We start from the raw sequence: 15,971 nt of genomic DNA on the forward strand, positions 1-15,971 counted from the left end.
CTGATCCTGTTTGTGATATTCGCCATTTACGCCACCAGGAAGTACAAGTTGGTAGCGTGGCTCCAGAGGAAAATCCACCAAAGAAACAACAACTACGACGAGTTTATGATAGGGCAAGAGGACGACGACCCTCCCCTACGCTGACTCTCACCCACTTTGTGCCATTTTCGCTCTTATTATTACACCAAAGCTGACTTTGTAATCTAATAAAACTAATTTATTACTCAGTTTTTTATTTTCTTTTGCGTTTTTGGGGCGATGATGATGTCACAGAAGCCGGGAGGGGGAGTTTCAGTGTCATCGAATTCTTCTTTTTGCTATCAGAGCTAAAGGCCAAAATTCGCCCCATTTCGAGCAGTTTTTTCACCCCGATTTTGACAATTTTGGCCAATTGCTCGAAATCGACTTCGTAATCAAACGCAATCATTGCGATTACAAGAATATAACACACTGTCTTATCCCTCATTGACAAGGGACGTGTCCTGAAACTTTTTTTCAGACCCCAAAAATTACACCAAAGACACTCACCGTCCGCTATTTGACGACACGGTGAAGTTATTTAAAATGTGAGAATTTGCCACAGTTGAGGGGCAAATCACACAACGTTTCGTTATGTTTTTCGCCAGTTTTGTGACAAATTTTATTAAATAGTCGAGGTATAAAAGTAATTTGCACTTTGCGAGATTAGGGGACGTGTTTTGCATTTGTGCCAACTTATCCCTAATCATGGGTGTCAAACTGCAACAATAAATTAGTTAAAAATCCCCAAAAAACAATAAACTGACTCTAAAGAGTCCAAATCAGAGTCCAAAACCTCCCTAGATTCGTCTTCCAACGAATTTAGGACGTGTGAAGGGACAATTTCCTCCAAAATGTAGACTTCTTCCCTACTTGAAGCATCTCTATGAATCGGGGGCCTATAATTACTGTCATTTTCGCCGATTTGTGCGACCAGAGGGGCACTTTCGTCGAGTTCAATTCCTGAAATTTGAAATTTTCAGTTGTTCAACTTGAAATTTATATTAACCGGCAACTGTTTGTTCTAATTGCTCTCTAACGTCGTCAATATTCATCGTCATTCTTTCCCTTTGTTCTGTGATTTTTTTAATTTTTTTGGACCCAAACGCCTTGTTCAATTTATTTACCGAATTTGCGTTTTTCACACTCGTGGTGTCACTACTCCTTTGCGCAAATTGCGGTGTGAGAAGCACCGTGTCGACGGCCACTAGACGCACCTACAAATAGTTTTCGCAAAGGTTGCATACAATATTTTTATTACTACTTTTCCAGTCCGTCTGTTTGAAATCACCAGAAAGCGCTTGTGGAGATCTTGGTCTTTGTCTCGAGTGACATTTCCAGTGTATAAAAGCTTCGGGCTAGCTATGGCCACAATTGTGGCCTGGTTTTGCTTAAAAATCGCCGTTTTTAAGTGGTGTTCTTGGCCTTCTTGGAGGTTGCTATTTTGGAATTCCACTAAAAATGGGAAATTAGACAAGTTTGGGGGTTAGGGAGTTACCTAGGATCGGGCGTGAGCCTTCATTGTCCTCGACTTCGGATATTTCTTGCAACATTTTAAAATAAAATCAAAAAATTAAAAACGTTTTGGTGATTAACATAACCTCATTGTGGTCCTACGACCGAAAGCTCGCAAACCCGAAACGGCCTTCAAAGCTTCATGTTTTTAATAATGAGAATAAAAATAAAATTCGTCGAGTATTAATTATCAGTAAATAATAATCGTAATTTTTTTCAGTATTATTTTACGTTGTTAGAATCGAAAGCGTACAAGCCGAAAATATTATATTAATTTTGTTTTTCTAATGTTGGCTGTGGTGTCAATTACGACGAAATCAAATCGAAGATAAAATCTGATAAGATTATTTATTATCAATTAACGCTAAACAGATATTTCAAAATTTACTCGAAAAATTAAAATCGTGTCAGTGATAACAGGTCCTACGACCGAAAGTGCACAAGCCCGAAACGAGCTTTCGTAAAACAAAAATAAAGATAACATCTGATAAGATTATTATCAGTAAACGATAATCGCAAATTCTTTGCGTTGTTATATCCAAAAGCGTGTAAACCTAAAATAAATGTGTTTCATTTTTCTAATGTTGGCGATAATGTCAATTAGCGCGAAATCAGATCGAAGATAAAAAATCTGATAAAAATATTATCAAATAGTGATAAGAGCAATTCCTTTTAAAATACAATAAAAACAGTGCTTATTAAAAGATGATTTCGTTTTGTGTGATTTTTTTGACACTTTTTGTGCACTTTTCCATTCAGCAATATACAGGGAGTCTTGAAATAGTGTCCGATTTGGTGCCACAAGATTGTTTCAGTCAAGGCCTCGACTATTTCAATGAGGATGTTTCAAAAATTGGTTTACCCAAATGTGATAAATTTTCTAGACCAGGTACGAGAATATTTTTTCAAATCAAATTAGAAATAACAAAATTTAAGGTATTTGTGATAAATATTACGGAACATCGTATAAAAGTGTGATTTACAAACCTACCGAATGTGCGAAAGATGGAAAATTTGGGGCCAAACAATGCAAAGGGGAATACACAACTGGAAGGTTGGTACTTGTAACTCTCCATTGTTGTAATTTAAAAATTTCAGGTGTTTTTGTTTTGGGGCCGGTGGGGAAAGGTTGTTTGGTCAACAGTGGCAAAATCAGGCCGAAAATATGACTTGTGGTGGGTATTTTCACCAAAAAATCCCCAAATTAGTGTAAAAAAAAAATAAAAAATTATAGCTTGTAGTCGCAAAAAGGCAGACATGGCCGACTCTGTTTATTTCAATAGTTTGCACTGTGACACCATGGGTAATTACGAACCCCTCCAGTGTGACATTATTAGTGAACAATGTTGGTGTGCGGACACTCAAACCGGAGATTTAACCTCGCCGGTGGTTCCCCTAAAAGCAATGTCGAAACTGCCATGTTGTAAGTAACACACTTTGAGGCTAAGTTGGCAACAGCGACATACTTCAATGTTGCCAACTTCGTTTCAAAATCACAGGCCACTTTGATTAGAATTTTTTTAAGACGATTCTGCCTCCGTGGGGGGCCAATACCTGCGACAGTGCGAGAGCAAACTCTACGCCCAAAAACGCGTTCTCTATGAACTGAAATTGCATGGAACTGTTGCAAGTTATGTGGATTTTTTGTGTGATGATGATGGGAGTTACGGGGCTTACACTTATGTGGATGGGGCGTAAGATTTTAATAAAAAAAATTTTTTCGTTTTTGATTAATTTTCTTAGAGTTTATTGCACCTGGAGGGACAATAGTAAAATTGGGTCCTGGGCTTCGGATGGTAACGATGCGGTCGATTGCAGTAAGTGGGGTTTTTGGCCCTTTTTTGAAAATAATAACATTAAAAAAAAATAAGAAATCAATTTTTTTTAGATTGTGCAAGGGATAGCAAGATTTATGAAGAAGCGGGAAAAAGTCAATCGTTGAAGTGTGAACCTAGTGGGAATTATAAAAACTTGCAAAAAACAGGGACAAAGGGCTATTGTGTGGACTTGGATGGGTACAGAAAATCCCCGGTTGCTGACAATGTGACAGATGAGGCCCTTTGTGCAAATTATTTAGCGTACCATTAAAAAACTAATTATTCTTCTCTGTAAAATAATGTTTTTTTTTATTAAAAATTTAAATATTTAATTATTTTTATTTTACTTTTTATTATTGAGTATTTATTTCTATTTTATTCTTATTACATATTACTTTTTTTTAATTTAAAAATATTAAAATTCGTTTTATTCTTGGCGGGCGAATGTTAAAAATTTTACTAGGTTTTTCGGAAAAATTGTCAATTTTTTTTCGGTTAATTCAATTAAAAATTCGATATTTTTCAAACTCGACCCAACAGCGTTTTATACAATTAGAAAGAAGTCTTTTGGACGTTTAAGAGTGCAAAAAACGTCATTTGGTCCGATTTTAAAGTTTGTAATTTTTGGCGAAATTTTTGTCATTTGGTTATAACCGTAACGGTTAACCCCAAATAATTCCTAAACTATTACTAGTACCCCCTTATGTGTACTGCAGTTGGAAAGCATATTAAATTTCCAATATTATAAAAAAATTGCATTGTTTTGCTATAAATAGTTATTGAGAAAATCGCTAGTAAAATAGTCAAAATCTATAACTGTAACTTCTAAACTATTGCGAATTTTGAGGTTTCCTCGACGACAATCAACTCCCCGGAACATTTTATATAGAACATAAGTATAGTAAAACATTAACCCTTTTAACAATAAAATTAAAAAAATTGTAGAGATGCAGTTTTGGAACGTACTTCAAAGGTGAAATATAGAACGTTTCAAAATGATTGGTATCTCGGTAGGCGTTGAGAATGTAAATCAAACTTTTTTTTTTATTATTTACTTATTTTTTTTAATTTTAAATATTAAAATTCATTTAATTCCTGGAAAATGTTAAAAATTTTACTGGGCTTTTCGGAAAAATTATTAATTTTTTTTTTGGTTAATTCAATTAAAAATTGAAACAGCGTTTAAAATTAGAAGTTTTTTGGACTTCTAAGAGTGCGAAATACGTCATTTGGTCCGATTTTGAAGTTTGTAATTTTTGGCGAAATTTTTGTCATTTAGTTATAACCGTATCTGTTAACCGCAAATAATTCCTAAACTATTACTAGTACCCCCTTATGTGTACTGCAGTTGGAAAACATATTAAATTTGCAATATTATAAAAAAAATTGCATTGTTTTGCTACAAATAGTTATTGAGAAAATAGTCAAAATCTATAACTATAATTTCTAAACTCTTGCGAATTTTCAGGTTTCCTCGACGCCAATCAACTCCCCGGAACACTTTACATAGAACATATGTTGTATAGTAAAACATTCACCCTTTTAATAAGAAAAAGAAAAAAATTGTAAACAGATGCAGTTTTGGAACGTACTCCAAAGGTGAAATATAAAACATTTCAAAATGATTGGTATCTCGGTAGGCGTTGAGAATGTAAATCAAACTTCAATTTTTTAAAATTATTTACTTATTTTTTTTAATTTAAAATATTAAAATTCCTTTTATTCTTGGCGAATGTTAAAAATTTTACTGGGTTTTTCGGAAAAATTATTAATTTTTTTTTCGGTTAATTCAATTAAAAATTCGATATTTTTCAAACTCGACCCAACAGCGTTTTATACAATTAGAAAGAAGTCTTTTGGACTTTTAAGAGTGCAAAAAACGTCATTTGGTCCGATTTTAAAGTTTGTAATTTTTGGCGAAATTTTTGTCATTTGGTTATAACCGTAACGGTTAACCCCAAATAATTCCTAAACTATTACTAGTACCCCCTTATGTGTACTGCAGTTGGAAAGCATATTAAATTTCCAATATTATAAAAAAAATTGCATTGTTTTGCTATAAATAGTTATTGAGAAAATCGCTAGTAAAATAGTCAAAATCTATAACTGTAACTTCTAAACTATTGCGAATTTTGAGGTTTCCTCGACGACAATCAACTTCCCAGAACATTTTACGTAGAACATATGTATAGTAAAACATTAATCATGTTAATAAGAAAAAGAAAAAAATTGTGAACAGATGCAGTTTTGGAACGCACTCCAAAGATGAAGTATAGAACGTTTCAAAATGATTGGTACCTCGGTAGGCGTTGAGAATATAAATCAGACTTCACAATTTTAGTTCCAAAAAGGTTACTAGTGTGAAAATTCTTTAGCATAAAAAATGACATTTCAGTTGAATTCTGTCAAATAACATAACCTATTAGTCCAAAACAAATATGCATGTTTTGCTAAATATAGATAAAACGTAGAACAGAAAGAAAAATGTAACAAGATTTGAAGTAGACGCATCTTTAACCAGTGGTTGCAATCGTACAAAGATAAATAACCTAAAACTGTCAAAGTACCAATGTTGCCACCTTAAATTAAAATTTGAATGTCTTACCGAGACGTCAATCATTTTGAAACGCTCTATAATAGTAATCAAAATTGAAACATTTTTTAGTTTTTCATAAAAAAAAATATTATAACCTGAAAACTAAGAGTCCTAGGTCAAAACGGTTTGTGCAGGAGAATTTTACATATTGTATTTTCCATAAAATTAGGAAAATTTTGATTTTTATACAGGATGTTCTGTTTTTAACGTTATTCTTCATAGAGCATTTTAACCTGTTGCATCGATTTAAAATTAATCGTCCATTTTTTTTCAGGGATTCACACAAGTTTCAAGGCTAGAAACCCGCACATAATAATATTAATTTATTAATAATTTTACAAATTGCACTTATTTTAATACTTAACGTCAAGGACAAATGAAAAGTTACTCAACTAAAGACTAGATTAACAGTATAAAATATTTAAACAATAACAGTCTAAATGGAGGGAATGAAACGATTCAAATTTGCAAACAACAACAAGTGAGTTACGAAACCACAAAAACATAATAATTAATGAAAAATAGTCTCGTTTACAACTTGTCTTGTTAACATTTAATTCGTGGCAGTTTTATATACAATTATGAAGCTTGCGATGCAAAATAAGAAAAAATCAGACTTTTATTTTTAGTTATTAGATCATTATCGACCTTACGTAATACTCAAATTAGCTGCATTAAGTAAATAAAAAATTAAAAATAGATAAGTAATAAATACAATCCTTGCTGTGCGCTGCGCCCCCTTGGTCATCACTCTGTCATCTCTTGTGCTGTATCGTCCTGTGACGACTTATCCTTTCGTCATTCATCCAACTCGTCCATCCTCGACCTCACCTCCATCTCCACCACCTCCAAACTCGGATAATCCAACTCCTTCACCAGTCGCAAAACCGCCGACAAAATATTCGAATTCCTCGTCACAGGTCGTCGCACAAATGGGGGCCTATGGGCCGCCGCCGGACACCTATGACTGTGCGCCGACGAGTCGCTCTCTCTGTATTGCGAGTGCGCGTACCGATCCCCATTCGTATATTCCTGTTAACATACGAGTTTTGTTTTTCCCCAAAAACATTTTTTTTTTTGTTAATTCACCCACCTTAATGCAATTAGCTGATTGGCTGTTAACGAGTTTCACTTCTCTATAATTATTATCACAGTGATGGGTGTTATCTTCGAATGCGTGATCGGCGGGACACCTTTGCTGATGGGGTGTTATTAGCGTGAAATGGGGGGTGGTGGTGTTACTTACGTCGTAGTATTGAGGGGGCTGTTTGGGGGATTCACGCTCGTAGCTGTTACGACGACGTTCTACGTACGCAGGGGGCTCCGGGGAGTAGCTACGACGCACTGGTTCCGTCCGACGAGGGGGGCTGGGCTGTGCAACACCAAAGTGGGGTCAAAAGACGCCAAACACGGAGGATGAACCCAAAAATGGGGATTTTAGAATAAAAAACAAGTTAAAATAAATGAATGACAATTAACTATAAATGATTGACATTTGAATATGACAGTCAAGGTTGCCAACCTAAGATTTTAAACTTAAGAATAAAAATCATTTGTAAAAATTAAAAAAATGTAAATATAAAGGGGTGTAACTCTAACTTAGGTGTAGCAAAAAAATTAAACTAATTTCTTAAAAAAAACAAAATGACAAGACGTCCAGTATCCACAAAACTAATTTGTTATATCCAGTTAAACCAGCGACTGTCCGTCGAAAATGAATGACAATTGACTATAAAATTGTGACGTTTCAATTTGACAGTCAGTGTTGCCAAATTAAGAATATTGCGAAAAAACTTTTAGACTTACAAATTGAATTAAAACGGCTATATACAGAGTGTTCATTAATTTATAACGGCATTTATTTTTTGTTAAACAATAAAAAAAAATCCCCATTTGGTGAGTTCTACCTTATTTTGTGGAAGTGTGCAGACGTCACATAAGCATTAAGCGTGTCTCATGTTAATAAACAGTTTCTTTTACCTGTCTCGGTGGCGAATATTCTTTACTTTCTTCTGAAACCTCATCTTTGGGATACAGATCTTCACTTTCTTCGATTTCATAGTCGGGCTGATTTAAATCGTGTTAAGTTTGTTAAAATGCAACTAACAACACCAAAAATCCACCAAAACACAAACTCACCTCCTGTCTCGGGGGACTCCTCTGTACGGGACTGTACTCCGATTCGGAGTAGTACTGGGGCTGTGGCGGGGCGTATTCCTCTTCACTGTCTTGCGCGTCATCGGGATGACACAACACACGACCTTTTCTTTGAGCCTCTCGCAATTCTTCTTGAGACACTTGAACGTTGTCGAGCTTTTGAAGCTGAGGCAAAGCTTTGATTACAGCAAGTCGGTAGCCGTCTGCGTTAGCACAAGGGTTTTCCCCCAACCAGAGGTTCTTCAAGTTGGGGAGATTTTGCAAGTAGACTACTTGATTCAAGTCGCGAATGTCGTTTTGGCGTATGTAGAGCTCCTCTAAGCGTTTGCATAATTGGAAATCGACCAAACTATTGATTTTGTTAATGCTGCAACAAATTGAACTATTGGCAACACTGAATTTTTGATGATATTTCGTTGTGTCAGCGACGGCTTTGCCAGCGACTGCCCCGTCGGAAATGAATGACAAGTGACTATAAAAGTTTGACGTTTGAATTTCAGAATCAGGGTTGCCAAACCAAAATTAATTTCAAACTTGACGCCAATTAAAACAAAGTCTAGTAGACATAAAAATCAAAAAATCCAAGTTTTTTTAATATAAATTATCTAATTTCTTGAAGAGACAAAATGACAGACGTACAGTATACACAAAAATTATTTGTTATATCGTGATGTGTCAAATGATGGCTAAGCCAGTGGTTGCCCGTCGGAAGCTAATGACAATTGACTATAAAATTATGACGTTTAAATTTGATAGTCAGTGTTGCCAAATTAAGATTTGTTTCTACATAAACAATGTCGCCAACCTAACTTCTATTATCAAAAGTCGGGAAAATATTTAACTTGTTTAATAAAATATTTGTGGCTCTAATCGATGATAAGTTTTCCTCAAGGTCGATTATTTCGCTTTTGTGCGTTTTAAAATCGATGGTTTTGAGGTTGGGTATGGTAATGTGGTGTGTGGGTTTAAACACCCTCGCGTTTTCACAAACTTGTCGACACACCTTAATGTTTAATTAAAAATATTATTGTAAGACTTGAGACTTTCACTTGGGTGGAAAAATGCATAAAACTTGGTTAAAACCATCGATACTTCCATTATAATTAAAGTTAACCAGAATTAAAAGGTTTCACTTGCTCTTGTCTATAGTCAGTGAGCACGACATTCAGATTTTCCATCTTGTAGTGAAAGGAATCGAAAGAAAACGATAAAATAACCACGATGTGTTTTAATTAGACAATTTTCTGTCTTATTATTTTCTTCTTCAGATTTTTTATACCCACTTTTCCTTTTCATGGCCAACGCGGTAACCAAATTCGTGCACAGCCACCTACTTGTATTGTTTTTTTCCACTGATGGCAAAGTAGATACGAAACAATTGCTTCCAATTAAACAACCGCCATTTCCGGTCGAAAATACTTTTTAATATTTTCTTCCAAAGGAAAATTTCTCACGATCTGTGCTTACCCACGCGTGATATGAACGTAAATTTTAACGGAATTACAGATTTTGTTGTCGAGAAAGTTTCGGAATATTACTTCAGGTAATTACTTTCGTGTAGGACGACACGAAAATTGTTAACGGAACTTAATTTTTCGAAGAAATTAAAATTTAAAAAAAAAACACAAGTTTGCTGTGACGACACGAAAATTGTTAACGGAATTTTAATTTTTCGAAGAAATTGAAATGTCACAAGAAAACACAAGTTTGCTATGAGTTTGACATTTGACACATTGCTACTACGATTCTTCACACTTTTTAAACGCCGAAATGGATCACATGATCTGGGTTTTTTCTACGATTTACAAACATGGCAACCATGAAAAAAGAAAGCTCACGAAGATGTAATTCATTCAATTAACTAATTGCTTATTAAAAGTGATGAAATATGAATCATATCCTCTTTTTTTTTAATTCAAGTTTTAATATCCGGTTATTTTTGCATCGTTTGTAGTTAATTAATTAATTAAATCCTTATGTTCTTGAAGTCTGTCCAAAACAGTAAAAGTTAAACCTCCATAAACCTACTGTTTTATTTTCCAGATAAATGTTTATTACACATTTAATATTGTAGATTTATTATTATTGTTATTATTATTACACAATTGTTTGTGCCAACAAATTCCACAATGAATGAAATAATTAATTCTTTGTCTTTTATGGCGTCGCAATATTTCATACGTGTGAAATTAGGCGTAAAAAGTTAAAATTAATGATTTTGCGATTTTTGTTAAATTGATAAAAATTTTGAAATTCCAATTTGTCTATCAATTTTTAACTAAATTTTTCTGATCAAAGTGGCTTATGAGTTTATGATTAGGTTGGCAACACTGTGCATGTAGGAGATATGTCAATTTTCATACCATGCTTTCAAGTAAATTTCCAATCAAAGTGACCTGTGACTGTGAAATTAAGTTGGCAACACCAAACTATTGGCGATAGCAAATTGTGTCAAGTGACGGCCATGTCCATGACGTTTGAATTTGACAGTTCATGTTGCCAACTTAATCTCAAAGTCACAGGACACTTTGATCGGAATCTTATTTGATCTTTCATTCTGTGGTTCTCTATGTTGCCAACTTAATTTGAATGTCAGAGCCAACTTTTTTTTAACAAAAATTTTATGAAAATGAATCGAAAGTACGCGGTTGTTTGTCGATATTTCGTAACATTTTCATTCAAACCGGATTATTTAATATTCTAATCATGACACAACTGGAATTAAATCAAAAACAAGAGACATAAATGGTTTTACTGACCCTTCCCAACATTTGTAATAAAAAAATCATTCAATGAAAAACAAATTATTTATGTTAAAGATCATGGTATTTGGGACACTCGGTTAATAATTTATTTGGGGTAATAGTGGAGTCATCTCAATTGAGCTACTTTTCAAATAATAAGTGTCTCAAGGTCATCCACGTGCTCTTCAAACCATGCTTTCAAATAAATGCCCGATCAAAGTGACCTGGGATTTTGAAATTAAGTTGGCAATCGAACTATTGACTGAATCTGACAGTTCATGTTACCAATTTTATTTTAAAGTCACAGGACACTTTGATCAGAAATTAATTAAAAAACATAGATATTCATTCCGTGGCTCTCAATGTTACCAACTTAATTTTAATGTCAGAGCCACCTTTTTTAAAAAGTAATTTTAAGAAAATGAATCAAAAGTACGCGGTTGTTTGTCAATATTACGTTACATTTTTATACAAATCGGATTATTTAATATTCTAATCATGACACATCTGGAATTAAATCAAAAACAACAGACATAAATGGTTTTACTGACCCTTCCCAATATATCATGTAATAAAATCATTTAATGAAAACCGATATAAATCATGTGATTTGGGACACTCGGTATAAGTGTCTCAAGGTCACCCACGTGGTCTCGACCTGTCAAAAATTTGTGACATTTTGGTGGCACAGCCAACTTTTAATAGCCGATAAACCGTTTTCATGGCCTTCTACCTGTCAAAAATTTGACATTTGGTTGGCACCGCCGCCTTTTTTCCCATCATTTAATAGCCGATAAACCGTTTTTATGGCCTCAATCACCATCACTCAATCTGTTTGGTAAACACCGAATGCCATCTGGTCCCCAAGTAACGGAAACAACTGCATTTCGTGGTCGAAAAAAAGCGTGGGGTCCGTCCTTGGGACGGCAATCTCGCCTTATAGGGCATTCGCGTCCCAGCTAGGCACGTGTCCCACCTGTGACTCACCCATCGTGTAAACAAAGCGGGACAGGTGTAACAACTACGCACAGGTTGAATTCTAATTACGAGCTTACCTGAGAGATAAAACCTCCACACTGGGCATTTTGCGCAACAGGGAGACGTCCACGAGTTCACTACCCCTGAAATGGGGGCATTAAAGCGTGAAAATCAGGGGGGTTGGGGACGTACCAACAGTTGAGTCGCTTGATTTTACCAAGATCGGAGATTTTGGTCCGTGCGATGACCATCTCTTCGGTTAGTCGTTTTGCCATTTTAACCACTGTGTTTATTTACATAGTGGGTTAACACGGAATTAGACGTGAAACACGACACATGTTTAAACTTTGGTGGTCTTCGGAGGACTGTCAAAGTTGACGTTTAATGACAACAGTACAGTGCGCATGCGCTTGAGTCAGTGTTGCCAATAGAAGAAATCAAATAAAGGAAAATTAACACAAAACTATTGAAATAATTAGTAAAATAAACAAAAATACTCTTTCTGTGCACTTTACTAGAGGCTTATTTATAATTATTAAATCACCGTAATTAAAAAATGAGTTAAATGGTAATTTACATAATTCAAGGTCAAGGTTACTTGTGCTTACATTGCTATGAACGCAATGTATTAATCACTATTTTATCGAAAAATCGGGTCTTGTCACGTCTATTTATAGCATCAGTCGGTAAAACTGTGTCAAAAAGTTGTGTTTTATTGTTGAGTTCTTAGGTTAGAATTCAGGGTTTCCCATGGACGAGGTTGGTTGGATTTATTTACCATTTCTGTTGTCATTTATGTTTATCCCCCAGGACGAAGTCAATGACGAGATTTTGGGCATCCATGGTTACATTTCTGAGGGGGACAGTGATGATGGGGGAAAAACCGAACTCGATGATTTCTATTATTATCACAAGCCCCCACCGATTGATATTGACCCAAATAAACACAACATAATCACAGGTGGAGTAACAAAAATACCAAAAAATCAATTGAAAAGATTAAGGAAGAAGTTTGCTGATGATGAGACGAATGACAGTAGTGATTTTAGTCAAGTTGGTACCAGTGATTCACAATTTTTGACAAAAAGTCAGAAAAAAAGGTTGCGAAGGAGGAAAAATGTGACTTCGGACTCTACTCTTCCTTGTAATCACTTAAAAAACGAACAAGAAAATCATGATGAGAAGAATGAAAGCAGTAATGTGAGTGAGGTTGGCACTCCTGATTCACGATTGACAAAAAGGCAGAGAAAAAATTTGAGAATAAAGAAAAAATTGTCTTGTTCAGAGTCTTCTCATCGTTGTGGTCAAAATGTTACACAATTGGAAGAAGAAGAAAATCCTGATGATGTTGCGACGAAACGTAGCATCCCGGAAGGTTGTTTTCTCTTAAATTCTTGCCTTTACCTTGTCTATTATTTCGAGTAACGTTTCGCTTGTTTAGAAAAATCCCTAAATGGTGATGTTACCACAATTTGAGACTAAAAACCCCCAAAAACAGACTTTTTGTTATATTTTAGTAGAACCAAGTTAGAAAAACATATTTGCAGCAAATGAATTGACTCAAATTTGTTAATTTTCAGATTTGAACTTGTTACAAGAGGATTTAAGCGAATCAAATTTTCAAGTGGAAAAAGTTCAATTTGAGAACAATAAACCGAAGAAAGGGAGAAGTTTGATAGACTTGTCCTTATTGTGGCTTCGAAATTCTTGCGATTTAAGAACTGTTGCTTCAATTATAGTTTTTATTGTTGTTTTGAAAAAAATGCCGTATTTTTATCACTATTTCCACAAACGGAATTAGAAATAGAAGAAATAATGTATGCGCTACTCATTAATAAACTTTTCTACTTATAGTTTGTTTTATTCAACATTAATCGGCAAAAAACCAAACTAATCAGTTGTAATTCTAGGTGCACGCCTCAATGTTGCCAACAGATTCTTGTAGAGTAAAGAACAAAAATCAGGAAATTATTTGCAATAAATAATAAAATCACTACTATATAATTTATTCGGCGTTTTTCTAATTAGTATTTCAAAATTTGATCACTGTAACCTCAAAGTCACACAAGCTGTTGCCATATTCAGTGTTGCCAACAAAAGATTATTAAATAAAAAATAATAAACAACTATTTAAATAATTAATAAAATGAATAAAAGTACTGCCCTACAAACTATATTAAGCGTTTTTAGTACTTAAATGTACTCAGAATTAAATCATCGTAAATATTTGCATCAGTGTTTCAAACTTCAAGGCCACACTAACCGTTCCGTAAATGCAGTGTTATCATATAGTTTTATCAAAAACTGTGTATTACAAGTTATTGTTTTCATTCTATCAGTCAGTTAAAACCATAGGTACGCCATAAACTGTCAAGGTTGTAATTTTAGGTTATAATTCGGGACTTTCCGGTAACTTCATGGACGAGGTTAGTTTAATTACTCATTTCTCTTCTTATCGTATTTATCACACAGGACGAACTAAATGATGATATTTTGCGACTCCATGGTTACACATCTGAGGAGGACAGTGATGATGGGGGAAAAACCGAACTCGATGATTTCTATTATTACCACAAGCCCCCACCGATTGATATTGACCCAAACAAACACAACATAATCACAACTGGAGTCACAAAAATACCAAAAAATCAATTGAGAAGATTAAGGAAGAAGTTCGCTAATGTTGAGAACAATACCGATAAAAGTGAAGTTGGCACCACTGATTTACAATTGAATGAAGCTAGTAATTTAACCGAAAATCACACACCACAATTACTGTCAAAAAGTCAGAAAAAACGATTGAGAAGGAAGAAAAAATTGGTGAATGGTGCAGATTGTGTCACACAACCGGAAGAAGAAGAAAATCCTGATGATGGTGGCACGAAACGTAGCATCCCAGAAGGTTGTTTCCTCAGTATGTTAGACTGTTTAAATACGTGCCCTTATCTTATCTATTGTGACAATTCCAACTCGAGAAAGTTTCTTTTGTTTAGGCAAATGTACTTAAATGGTGACATTCCCAATAATTTGAGAGTAAAAAATCGCAAAAAAATTAAATTAATAAAACAATCAGTTCTAAAACATTAATCAGAGTTTAGTTACCTGAAAACTGCCTTGCAATAAAATAATTGTGATAACTGTTGACTAGGTTACTTGTCAAAGTTTCCACTGACATTTAATGTCAAAAATCAGGATTGCCATCTGAAGGACTTTAATCACCGCCTAATTTATTTTTTATTGGATCGCACGGTATTTACATTTTTTTAAATTTTCACACCGAGTAATTAAATGACTTTCATTCTCAAGTTGGCGTCAAGTTTAAAATCTTAGTCTGGCAACCTTGACTGTCAAATTCAAACGTCAAACTTTTATAGTCAATTGTCATTCGTTTCCGACGGGCAACTGCTGGCTTAGCCGTCGCCTGACACATCCCGATATAACAAATATTTTTTTTTTGTATACTGGACGTGTGTCGTTTTGTCTTATAATTAGATAATTTAGCTAAAAACACTTGAATTCCAAATATTTTTTTTAATTACATTACATTACATTTTAATTGATTTAATTGAATTAATTGCACCCTGATATCTCCATTATTCAATGTTGCCAACATGACTGACAACCAATGATTAATTGGCAAATTTAAATTTCCCGCTTATTTGAATCAAAATTTTTAATTTTATGACTCGATTGAGTTAAAAATTTATTTTCTAACACCCGTACGCCATGCATTTAAACAATGAAATGCTTATTACAGTCATAATTTTCCTTGTCAGCGATTAAAGTCCGAAATTGCAAAAATGCAATATATCAAATTGTCAAAACTAGTTTAAACAAAAGATTAGTGGTCATAAATCACTAATTTCTATAAAAGGGATAACAAAGAGGATATTTTTTTTTGATTACACGGTAGTAACAATCTAAGATCAGTGTTGCCAATCTTATGAAACTAATTAACCCAACTTATTAAATTTCAGATTTTGACTTTTTGCAAGATCGGGACAATTTGGTTCAAAATAAACCCCAGAAAAGAAGCAACGTCGAATTGCCTTTATTGTGGCTTCAGAATTCCTGTGATTTACGACGATTTACCGCAGTTTTGATTTTGGTAATAGTTCTGAAAAAAGTGCTTTATTTTCATCACTT

General features: G+C 34.2%; 6 protein-coding genes across 11 annotated transcripts in view; 4 read left to right on the forward strand and 2 right to left on the reverse strand.

The window, feature by feature from the left end:
• LOC123011726 overlaps window positions 1–227 on the forward strand; it is an 853-nt gene extending 626 nt beyond the window's left edge. The window contains exon 3 of the mRNA XM_044409315.1: window positions 3–227. Within this exon, the coding sequence (XP_044265250.1) occupies window positions 3–144 (142 nt within the window). The 3' untranslated portion in view covers window positions 145–227. The remainder of the gene's footprint in view (window positions 1–2) is intronic.
• On the reverse strand, window positions 217–1,743 carry LOC123011061 (DNA-directed RNA polymerase I subunit RPA49-like). The gene is made up of 6 exons (XM_044408323.1): window positions 1,517–1,743; window positions 1,283–1,473; window positions 1,028–1,235; window positions 786–981; window positions 529–738; window positions 217–482 (listed from the first exon to the last, which is right to left on the reverse strand). Exons 1-6 carry the CDS (start codon window positions 1,569–1,571, stop codon window positions 233–235), a joined length of 1,110 nt encoding a protein of 369 aa, XP_044264258.1. The 5' UTR covers window positions 1,572–1,743; the 3' UTR covers window positions 217–232.
• Window positions 1,744–2,005: 262 nt separating this feature from the next.
• LOC123011180 lies at window positions 2,006–3,676 on the forward strand. The gene is made up of 7 exons (XM_044408508.1): window positions 2,006–2,422; window positions 2,470–2,587; window positions 2,632–2,708; window positions 2,768–2,956; window positions 3,059–3,227; window positions 3,277–3,350; window positions 3,422–3,676. The coding sequence occupies exons 1-7, from the start codon at window positions 2,239–2,241 to the stop codon at window positions 3,619–3,621; spliced, it is 1,011 nt and encodes a 336-aa protein (XP_044264443.1). The 5' UTR covers window positions 2,006–2,238; the 3' UTR covers window positions 3,622–3,676.
• A 2,564-nt stretch (window positions 3,677–6,240) lies between these two features.
• Window positions 6,241–12,238, reverse strand: LOC123011463 (cilia- and flagella-associated protein 410). 4 transcript variants are annotated; one of them, XM_044408901.1, is made up of 7 exons: window positions 12,018–12,228; window positions 11,903–11,968; window positions 8,086–8,470; window positions 7,927–8,013; window positions 7,193–7,318; window positions 7,040–7,144; window positions 6,241–6,978 (listed from the first exon to the last, which is right to left on the reverse strand). In XM_044408901.1, the coding sequence occupies exons 1-7, from the start codon at window positions 12,098–12,100 to the stop codon at window positions 6,745–6,747; spliced, it is 1,086 nt and encodes a 361-aa protein (XP_044264836.1). In that variant the 5' UTR covers window positions 12,101–12,228; the 3' UTR covers window positions 6,241–6,744. The 4 variants fall into 4 exon arrangements, with proteins under 4 accessions (XP_044264836.1, XP_044264838.1, XP_044264837.1 ...); XM_044408903.1 differs by lacking the exon at window positions 7,040–7,144 and having other exon boundaries at window positions 12,018–12,238; XM_044408902.1 differs by lacking the exon at window positions 7,927–8,013 and having other exon boundaries at window positions 12,018–12,227.
• A 17-nt stretch (window positions 12,239–12,255) lies between these two features.
• Window positions 12,256–13,670, forward strand: LOC123011464. 3 transcript variants are annotated; one of them, XM_044408906.1, is made up of 3 exons: window positions 12,256–12,584; window positions 12,636–12,786; window positions 12,875–13,014. In XM_044408906.1, the coding sequence occupies exons 1-3, from the start codon at window positions 12,576–12,578 to the stop codon at window positions 12,904–12,906; spliced, it is 192 nt and encodes a 63-aa protein (XP_044264841.1). In that variant the 5' UTR covers window positions 12,256–12,575; the 3' UTR covers window positions 12,907–13,014. The 3 variants fall into 3 exon arrangements, 2 of the variants coding, with proteins under 2 accessions (XP_044264841.1, XP_044264840.1); XR_006413144.1 differs by adding an exon at window positions 13,406–13,536 and having other exon boundaries at window positions 12,259–12,584; window positions 12,636–13,351; XM_044408905.1 differs by adding an exon at window positions 13,406–13,670 and having other exon boundaries at window positions 12,261–12,584; window positions 12,636–13,200.
• Window positions 13,671–14,076: 406 nt separating this feature from the next.
• On the forward strand, window positions 14,077–15,780 carry LOC123011366. Its single transcript, XM_044408764.1, has 2 exons — window positions 14,077–14,251; window positions 14,298–15,780. The coding sequence occupies exons 1-2, from the start codon at window positions 14,243–14,245 to the stop codon at window positions 14,910–14,912; spliced, it is 624 nt and encodes a 207-aa protein (XP_044264699.1). The 5' UTR covers window positions 14,077–14,242; the 3' UTR covers window positions 14,913–15,780.
• The last annotated feature ends 191 nt before the right edge of the window (window positions 15,781–15,971 follow it).

Source organism: Tribolium madens, unplaced genomic scaffold (genome assembly GCF_015345945.1).
Source record: "Tribolium madens isolate multiple individuals breed KSU strain unplaced genomic scaffold, Tmad_KSU_1.1 Scaffold_91;HRSCAF=231;Tcas5.2_LG7, whole genome shotgun sequence".
Taxonomy (NCBI): Eukaryota; Metazoa; Arthropoda; class Insecta; order Coleoptera; family Tenebrionidae; genus Tribolium; species Tribolium madens.